The sequence below is a fragment of the Mya arenaria genome, chromosome 10 (assembly GCF_026914265.1).
Source record: "Mya arenaria isolate MELC-2E11 chromosome 10, ASM2691426v1".
Taxonomy (NCBI): Eukaryota; Metazoa; Mollusca; class Bivalvia; order Myida; family Myidae; genus Mya; species Mya arenaria.
In genome coordinates this window covers 4363073-4373643 of record NC_069131.1, presented here as the reverse complement: position 1 = coordinate 4373643, position 10571 = coordinate 4363073, and the positions used below count along the sequence as shown (strand labels likewise).

Genomic DNA, 10571 nt, shown 5'->3' with positions numbered 1-10571 from the left:
GTAATTATTTTGTTCGCTAATTATTGTACTTAAATATAAAGGTTTGGCATCTAAAACACAAGTCTGTTTTTGGTTTCGCTAAGACAATATGTGGGCACAACTCCTGCCATACTCTGGTAAAAGTACAAAGACTAATACTTCTTGCACCATTTTTTCATATTCCACATAAATGTTTGCTTGTGAATTATCAGATGGCAACAACAACTCTTTACTATTGCGGTGGTTTGGAAGTCTTCCATGAAGGGGCATTGCATTGTCAGATGCATAGCAGATGAGGAACTTTCTTATGTTTTCTCTTTCCTCAAATGTGATAGCATTATGAGGTAGTCTTTTGGTATTACCATGAGTCCTAGTAATCAATGCATCATTGTCAGGAGACCGACCAATTCGTTTTAGTTTCTCCTTTCCGATGTTGTATGCAAAACAGAATACTTCACGGCAAACATTAACTCCCTTTAGGAATGACGACACCATTAAGTCATATGTACTTCCGTTGTGTGGAAAATTCTCAATAATAAAAAAATGTTCTTATGATTGATAGACATGTTTTCACATGCTCAATACACTGTAAATCAAAAATATCATTATTCCTCAAACTTTTAAACCTTAAGTATCTATTCTTGCTTGATTTATCATTGAGAGTAGAGATTAAAGCATAAACCGCTGCCCTATAGTTGAAAGGTCATTTTGGAAGAACTGTCATGGCGGACGGTGCAATTTTTAGAGTTTGTTTTTCAAGTGGAGTGATTTTTCTTAGGAATAACTTGACCCCCCTTTTTTATTGGCTTAAAAGGTAATTTAAAGCTTGTACTTTAGGAATATATGTGGTTATCATAGCCTGCATTCGCTCGAAATGCCTTTAAATGTTGTCTAAAAATTACAATTTTACATTGAATTATATAGGGAATAACAATGGTGGTGTGTTACCTTTACATAAAACTTTTGACTGGGCCCAACCCTCGGCTGCCATTTATGTTTACTACTGTCAGTTTGTTGGCCATTTTTTCTGTGGCACAATATGGCTGATTTAATAACAAGATCAAGTTCATCTGTCTGTATACCACCTGAATACATACGTAAGTCAGAAATATCATTACCATCCACAACTTGACTGCATGGTCAAGTTTTTTACACTTGCAGGTCTGAGCAAAGAAATCATCTGTTTTCTTTCTCTGTCTTAAATCCTCTTCAGAGGGTTCTAAATCAAATCACATCAAATGACAATTTAAATAAAGGATGACAACATTGATAATTGCATACATTACCTTCCAAATATTTTTTTCCGTGTAATTAATCCGAAAAACATGCTAATGCCGCGTGGATAAACCGGCAAAACCGTCATATCTTTGGTACGGATTTTGACATGGTTTCATCAAAATGGCGGAGAGCGACGCCTTCAGATCAAGGGCGATTAATCATGATTTAAGGTCAGGCAGCATGAATATTATCGACAATATTCAACTGGAAGCAGTGTGATGTTCCTTTATAGAGTGTATACACTTCGATTTTGTAAATACTTTGAAAAAATAATGTCAAAATAGTTGATTGACAAAACGATAATAGCTCAGAAAACGTGTTGTTTTTTTAATCTCGCTTTATCTCGGTAACGTGATTACCTCAACAGGACTCATTTTCGCTGACGACGTCACATATACGATATATATATATGATAACAATAATTGCTCTTCGTTCATTTTTCTACACATTTCTTTGTCTGGAGGATATGGTTATAACTTGTCCTGCTTTCGGACATCTCAATAGTTATAACAGAAGTTCAACTCCAATATTGTGTTTTTATTCAAACAACGATTTATTCATACTGGCCATCATCACGTCGTATGCACCACAGGAAATGACGTCATAAAAAGGAAATGATGCCAATGTCTCATAACATCGACTGCGATATCATCAAAGTATGGCATACATGATTGTGAAAAATGTTGCTTATGATACTGACGTTATGTAATTTAAATGCAATATATACCAATAAATCCAGCTAACCAAACACTAACGGTTACGATTACTAAAGAAGCCCTTTGACGTCAACTACGTCATATCCACCAGTGCCGACCCGCGACAAGACGATGTGGCGTCATTTTGTTTCGCACGTTTTTTTTGTTTTGTTTTTTTGTCATTACTATTTTAGTACTGTCTATACCGTATGACGTCAATTCCTACACTTGTGAAGTCACAAACATGAACGTGACAATATCCGCGCGCGTCAGTGCACTTTAATCTAATTAAGAAAATCACACAATGATATGCAAAAATGTATTATTTGAAAGAATTGAAGCGTTCTTGCGCGTAACTCTGACATATGGCCCCAATTTCTCGAAACATATTCTGTAAGTCTTTTATAACGGAATAAAGCTAAACTCACTATTTTTGCTTTGGTTTGATTTGTGCAATATATAAATTCTTAAGAGTTTTTGGACTTATTTTTATGATAATCACGATAGATTAATTTGTATTTAGTAAAATCAAGATTCATTAAAACGTTAGCTTAATGAAATAAGCTACCTGAGTTTGTTACGAACTTAAAGAGTAGAGAGGGCCAGGCATGAGGGGTGCTACTCGGAATTTTCCAGCACGGTCATATTGACTGGAAGCGGTGCAGAAAGTGCCTATCCGGTGTGCAAGAATAAATGTGTTGCCTTCTGTAAATGCTCAATTACCGCCACTGATGATATTTAAGGGATGTCGGTCATGTTGTTGAAACAATATACAGTCGAAGGCTCGAACTCCCAGGGACAGGCGAAACTACCTCGAGCCTAGGAAAATTTGACCCAAGCATATTTTCAGTGTAAAGAAATCGGTCCTTTGCATCCAGCTCGAGCCAAGCGATTTATAGCAAACGGAGTTCGACTATTATGATTAATTATTTAAATTATGTTGGTAAATTATATGGTATACCACGTAATATCAAAGCTATTTTTTATTATTACTCGTTTTCTTTATAATAACGTACCCAGTTTATCCTTAAAAATGGTGTGTGTAATCTTGTTCCTGAAAGTGTTTATGTGAAATACTTTATCAATGTTCCTAATGTACCGCCAACAATATAATGTAAATGGTTATGGCCGTTTTAAATAAGGTGAGATTGACAGCAAGCCATTGGTTCTCGTATATATACAAGTTTAATAATGATATTTCATTAGTTGCAGGAAGATATGTTGATTTTTATAACTGAAGTATTGTCAAATAATGCGCACTGAAGAATACTTCATACTCGTGCAAGTGCTGGCCACTGAAATCACCCTTTGTTAAAGAGTGAACTTGTTAACAGCTTGTAGTGGTGAATGTTGTTTTGTTGCATTTAAACTAAGCTTGGTGCGTATACCACATGCTAAATTACGTTATATATGTGCTCCATCAGGCGGCGATTTGGTTGTTCAAAGTGTTTTCAGAAACTAACTTTCGATTCTGGTAAAAGACTGAAGGCGGGGCTCTGTTAGCAGCACAAACTGCGATATGTTTCATTTTAAAATGGTGAAGAAATAGCAAAGTTATCTTTGTTTAAAGTCTTCATATAGGGCAAAATATTGCATTCCGACGTAGCATTTATGACGCAATTTATCACGTGGTATACACACACTGTAGAAGTTTTCTCCCATCTGAGTAACCAATACTGAATTCTACCGTAGTTCACGTAAGAAAACTATCAAACTTAATAGTTTGACATACAGTATATACACTTAATACTAAACGTAGGAGGAACGGCGAATGTGTGTCGTGTCATCCAACACGCCTATAATAGTACAGCGTCGCGTTAACGTCCTCCCCAAGCGTGTAATATCCGGTGCTAGCAGCATCCCAACAGACGGCTTCCCCCTGTCGCTCCCGGATGTAGGGAAGCACTGCAGGCCGTCTTACCATGTGCCGGAAGTAGTCCCGATCAGGCACGTGCCAGTACAGGACCTGCTGGTAGGTCTTCAACAAAACCTGAAGAACATTGCATTTAGTCCAATCGCATTAACGTTTGCGTTATAGAAATGGTATACATGTATGTGTTAGAGTGTGTACGAAAGGCAACTTGGGCTGAGTGGAGATTTTTGTTTGTTAGTTTAGCTCCTGTCATCCAGCCATTGTGACAATAATGACATATGTTTGATTAGAAAAAAGGCTGTAAATACATTCTCCTTTTAAATCAAGTATAATACTAACATCCGAATGTAAATTACAATTGACTTATTAAAGATTGTATTACTGCTTGTAATGAGACCGTACCTCAGTTCCGTCAGGAGAAATATCGCCGGCAGTTGGATTATCTCTGTTTGACGTCAACTCGGGCAGGAACACGCCCATGCTCACATTCACGCGCTGATTGGTTCCCCAGGCGTGACGAGGAAGGTGTGCGAGTTTTGGCTGGTTCCAGGACATGACCTTTGAAATGACGTAAACTTCGCCCTGTTCGTCTACCATGATAGTTTCACAATCATACTGGTCCCAGCTGAAAGGAGGAAATAAAACCATATCAAATATTTTCTCAATATATGGACATGAACATCTTTTCGCACAACATTCGGGGTTTGATCCCTACAAAAATTTTCGAAGGTGGATAAGCATACATTCAGTAAAGAACAATTAGTAGTCCAATTCAATATTCGCAAAAAGAACACATATATCTGGTTTTAGAAATATCAAAGCATTTACAAACAGATCTCAAAAGCACCATGTACGTCGTATATATTAAAACATTCCCAAAATCAAAACATGCGTATGGTCAGACCTGAATTTAAGAGTTGAATCCAGTGACACATTAAGTTCACTGCCGATATTCAGCGAAAAGTCAACCTGCGGCTCCGCAATACGGAAAATGGTGTTGGCGAGACCGCCTGCGTTTCCTCCGGTGTCCGCAACGAATATGCAGTAGCCGCCTGCACTGCTGCTGGTACCGCAGGGGCCGTACGCTATATCTTCCCAGTCTTGATGCGTGGCGCCCTCTATGTAAATAGTGAGTAGATGATCGCCGGAAGTACCGCTAAAGTACACCAGTTATAATATATATGTTGTGATATTAAATTGGCTATTACTTTCCAACACACAGGCACTGGAAAGTACCTTATTGTTTTGATATAGGATTTGATAATTGTTTGAACAATAAAACGTTTTACCCTACTGCTAATCGTTCTGGAAAGTTGAACAAACGAGGGTTATATAATCGAATTTAAACTGCCTTACATAAAAGTATTAACTTACTATAGCCTCATATCGGGACTGGGGCATAATTTGTATTATGTTAACAGGTAATATATTAAAACAACTGTACTTAAGAGCGAATATCCTGTTCAAACCCCCTGAATCGTTATGTGTGTACAGAACATCTTTGTACCGGCGACTCGCGCATATACCAGAAGTTTCTGTGAGAAGTGGAAAAGTCACGTGACCGACGACTTTCCCGGGCAAAAACGACACACTGTAACCTAGAATGCATTGCAACGTATGAGTTGTTGTGTTGTGTGTCTTCACATATTTGCAGCTTCCAGGGGCGGTTCCGGCAATTAACGTAAGAGGGGGCGTAGCTTAGGGGCGCAACCTTTTGGCTTACGCACATACAGCATAAACTTTTTGAATGTGGCTTTGAGGTGATCTCCTTAAGAAAATATAAAAAATTGTAGTCGGAATTGATGCATTTTTAGCGTATTTTTTTCTCCCGTATTGAAATAAAAAAATGAACTTGGACGATTCTAGAGGGGGCGCGCGCCGTGTGCGCACCCCTCTTAAGCCGCTCGTGGCTTCATATGCTCAGTTATATATAAACAGAATGCCGTAAACGCTACATGCAGTTAGCTCTATACTAAAACCAGCTCTACATATACTTCTTTAAATAAACAGGTATTAGAGGTGTTGATATACGTGTGAGCTTATAAATGCATGTGTACAAGTTTAAGAACAACCCTTTTTATACCTGATTGTGTTGTATCTACGGCAATTGGTCCGGAAGTCGTGTTTTGTATATGACTGTCATTTTTGGAACCCTGTGTGAGCTGTTGGTTCCCTGTCTGTCCTGAGGAGGGTCGAAAGAAGAAGAATGCCCCACACAGGACCACTGTCAACACTATAACTCCAAGTGACAGCACTACACCAAGGATAACCGCGACTTTCTTTCCTATCACGTCAGCCATTTTTATTATGTATGTGGTGTATGTTTCACCAAAATACTATCAATTAAGCTTCTGCACTTAATTACGATATTATTTTCCTATTCCCACTATAACACTGGCTTTCAAGAGTAAAATCTTTCAACCATAACCCCGAATTAAACATGTACCACATAAACAATGTTCATTATACAACGATGTACTAAGGTTGTAAAATACGCTCGGAATGAGTTTCAGTTGCTATTGACTGAATACCACATCCATGTTTCTTCGACTTACAGTAAAATGAAAGTCTATATGTTTTAACCGTTTCCTAAACCTTATCTTCTCAACATGCGAACACAAAAACGTTCATTTGTTTCCCCAAAAACAATTTATTATGAACATTGCATAACACATAAATTGCATTTAGAATTAAGTATATACAGCTTACATCAATATTGATAAACTACACTTACAATTCATAGAAATAAGTCACTTGTGACTGCATAAATATGAAATACCTAACGTTGGTAATGGAGAAAATCCGTTACAAAAAAAAACATGTCTATCCTTCTATGTTAATGATAATGCTGCCTCTAAGTATGGATGTTGTAATGATGAACAGTGCAAACCTTGTATTGAGGAGCTGTTTATGTTCTACATTGAGTAGTTGAGTAATGTTGTACATACTTGGACGGTCTATTTCTGTAATAAAAAGGGAGACAATATATCCTTAAGGTTTTGTATACATCACACACAATGGTATTCATCTTCTAAATCATTCCCGCTCTCTCAATGTCGGACAATCTCATTTTTGAAAACTAATTATGCGGCGAAAAGAACATCTACGTTGGCCTGTGTTCATTATTAAAAGAGCATGTCGAGATCTACTTAACACAATTTAGAATTATATGTGAATGCATGGACTATAATATCAACAATGGCCGTTCAGGATGACGTTTATTTTGTGATAAAGGCAGTTCAACAGAAACGCATAAATAATCGTAAATGCATGATTGTGATTTCGCTTCATAACCAGTTTCACCTGACGAGAATATAGCCTAAGTTTACCCTCCCTCCGTCCGTCCGGTCGTAATTCCTGGAAAAAATGGATCCAAAAATATCTCAAGATGTATGCAATCTATGGTTATTAAACTTGGTATGGTATGTAGACAGAGTGCAATTAGGAGGTTGTGAGCGTCGTCTCTTTTGTTAGACAAACATGTGGTTGTTACGGCAACAAGAATATTGCAAATACTACATTTGACTGGATTTTTGCATAACTCTGTATGTATTTAAGTTCCATTCGTGAAACTTGGTATGTCAAGGAAGGGCTTTTAAAAGAATTTGTATTTCATTTTATTTTTATTAGACAAGTTGGGTTGTTGCTTTGGCAACGAAAAATAGTGCAAAAAACGTTTTTGACTTGCACAATGTTAAAAGTATTAATGCAACGTTCATTTAACTTGTATGACACAGGAAAACAATATGGATGCCATATTAAACAAAAGTTGTGAAAATATAAATTTTCAAGTGACTTGATCGTGGAATAGCTGAAGAAAAATTAAACCTTCATCCATGGAACTTATTTGGTCTGTCGAATGCGGATCATAATTCGATTATGCACGTCATTTGTGTCATAGCTTGATGAAAGTATAATTTGTATTTTTACAAAATAATGAAACAATCGAACTAAGTAATAAAGTATATATTTGTGAAACTTCTTATGTCGGAAAGAGACTCGAATGGAAATTGTTCGTTTTAATTGTCTTTGAATTAATGTGGTTGGCTTTCTATCGTAATTGATACAATGAAAACACATGAAAAGTAACGATTATTCTTTAGAGCATATATTATGTCTCGGGTGAAATGAATAAGGATAGCTTTTTAAATCGTTAATAAAAGGTTAATATATAATGGTATTGAACAATACAAAATAAAATGCTACAAATTTCAGATCATTGTCAACAGCGGTAGGGGGTTACTTAGTAGCTTTTGAAAAACGTCTAACAGTTTCACTGATGTTCGCACATCCTTTTTTGGCAACAGAATAGAACACTCGGTTGCGCATGACATCCCCAACGTCATCTAATTTCCGGTCCATGTAATGAAGAAAGAACATCTCGCGGATAATGCAGCGGCGGACGCTAGGGCGCTCGAGCGGCAGGAAAGGAGCACTCTCGGTGGTCAGTCCATGGTCGACCATTAACCGGTGCCACCTGTGGGCTTCGAGTGAGGGTAAACTATAGAACAAAGGCGTGTGTTTTAGAAAACGTTTACAGCCGCATACATGTAGTTTGTACCAAAAAGCTTTACGGCACTGTATGCTTCAACAGCTTCAATGCTTTGAAGAAGTTTAGTCATACATCATACTTATACCGAAATGCCAGGAAATAGTTAATCGGGCTATTTTTTTTGTTATCTTATACCCTATTGGACTTTAACATGATTAGACTTTTTACTTATGTACAGTACGAAACAGGAGTAATACTGATCGATTACCGTAGTTGCCTGAAGCCACAGTAATAGAGGCCTGTAGCTCTCGACGATTAATGCTTTCGCGGTCGGCGCCTTCAAGCCACGAGTTGAGCGCCACCGCCGCCAGTTCTGTGGATCCGATATGGCTGCAGAGAAAGTGCGCGCATACTTATATAGATTGAAGCCTTAACCTGTTATGTACTATATAATCACGGTGGAGAACCCACGTGACTTATTTGGTAAAGTGCACGGCGACAAATGTCAACAAGTCTCGATTCAGGTAAGGTTTTTAAAGATAACTTTCTTAATATTTGGAGAATTTTTGTGAAATAAAGACCATAAACCCCGCATTTAAGAGCTCTATCCACGGTAATAAAGAACTTTCTCTAATATCCTAAAGTTTTCCTGAAAATCTTGACCAACTGATTTCTCAGAGTTGAAATCTAAGGCAAAGTACACGGCTTTTGACAAATCTATCGCTTTACTTCATGTTAGCCGTAAATAATTCATACACAAATCTTATTTTAAGCAAATTTTATGCATTTTATAGTTTTCAGCGTGTATTGTAAAACTTCTAGTTATTTCAATGGTAAAAATGAACTAAAACCAAATTGATAAAGTACACGGACATTTTAGGATGATAAAGTACACGGTCATTTTAGTTTATGTTTGAAAGTAGAGTGCGGTTTACAAATTAATAGTTATATAAGCATTTTCTATTCGTGAAGTCAGAATGTATAGTGTTTAGTTTTTATTTAAGTTATATCAATAAATTTTGCATTATATAACGCACACCTAAATAACTAAATTTTTAGCAATCATATTTAATGAGGTGTTGAAAGATAGTCTATGTGATAATTTAAGAGAAAGTCTGCCATTATAAGTTCGATTACTTTTAAATATGCAGATCAATACAGAATCATACATACATTTCTTCAAAAATCAGATAGTTTTACTTATAAATTATAATCTGGACTGACGGCGAATAAAACATCTCTGTAGTTAGCGGCCCGTTTGTGGTGATTATAAATTTCATGAATGTTCCTATTTTGATGTGATATAAAACAATAAAATAGGCACATCACAATTAGTTTATACATATTTCCACATTTAAAGCATATTGTTCATACCTTTCAGGTAACGCTGAATCTTTTATTTGGTTCAGTCTAAACACATAATATCTGATCTACATCAGTAAAACTGCGGTCGTTCGAACAATACAGACAGGAACTCATTGTAAAGATGGCGGCTCGGAGTTAGATGTGAAACAGCAAGGAGGAATGAGAGCACAATATATACCAACTTACAGGCTAGGACTAAGACTTGAACATCTAGATAAGAGCTGAGCATGGAACATTAGAATGTTCTAGACTAAAGGCTGAAATGTGATTACAAAATAATTGTGTTTCAAAGCTTGCTGAATTATATAAGATACATGCAGCTTAGAGTTTATAGGACATCAATGGGAAAATGACAACAATGCATCTCTAAACCTTGTGAAAATGTTTTATGCTCAATCCGTTTTCATACTAATTTTACACAGCATTTTTTTCAGTACTGTAAGACAAACGAACATTTTGAAAGAGCACCATTTGGTAACAGTACGTTTTGCTATTTATCTTAATAAAATGTTAAACTCATCAAAACGTTATTTTAACTCGGCAACATACTGGAATGCACTTCTAACTAGACCATTGTGATCTTTCAATGTGTCCTGATTAGGTGTGTTTCGCCTTAACGTGCCTGCCGAGTCCAGATTTGAACTTGAATGCTGAGCGACACTGTAGACATTTGTGACGTGTCATTCCCCTGTGTCTAGTAGAAATCTGGTCACTGAGATTGGTCGTGTCACCCAATTTGAACCCACACACATCACAGGTTAGCTTCAATTGGCCGCTTTCGCGTCTTTCGTGTATTTTCAAGTCTTGCAAGAGCAGTTTTGGCACAATATTTGCAAACGTGCAACTTTGTCTCGCCGTGATTGCTGCACCTATAAAAAAGACATGTACT

At 36.9% G+C, this 10571-nt stretch overlaps 1 protein-coding gene across 1 annotated transcript; it reads right to left on the bottom strand.

Annotated features, from left to right (window-relative positions):
- Positions 1 to 3251: 3251 nt before the first annotated feature.
- On the bottom strand, positions 3252 to 6125 carry LOC128205986 (uncharacterized). Its single transcript, XM_052908102.1, has 5 exons — positions 5909 to 6125; positions 5270 to 5423; positions 4730 to 4981; positions 4228 to 4450; positions 3252 to 3942 (listed from the first exon to the last, which is right to left on the bottom strand). The coding sequence occupies exons 1-5, from the start codon at positions 6123 to 6125 to the stop codon at positions 3736 to 3738; spliced, it is 1053 nt and encodes a 350-aa protein (XP_052764062.1). The 3' UTR covers positions 3252 to 3735.
- Between the last annotated feature and the right edge of the window lie 4446 nt (positions 6126 to 10571).

What these genes read in the sequence shown, in the direction of transcription:
- LOC128205986 (XM_052908102.1), bottom strand. Translation starts at nt 6,125, where the DNA reads ATGGCTGACGTGATAGGAAAGAAAGTCGCGGTTATCCTTGGTGTAGTG. An exon ending in AACAGGATATTCGCTCTTAA is followed by an intron (nt 4,982 to 5,269) that starts GTACAGTTGTTT and finishes GGTGTACTTTAG; the next exon opens with CGGTACTTCCGGCGATCATC. An exon ending in GATTCAACTCTTAAATTCAG is followed by an intron (nt 4,451 to 4,729) that starts GTCTGACCATAC and finishes TCCTCCTTTCAG; the next exon opens with CTGGGACCAGTATGATTGTG.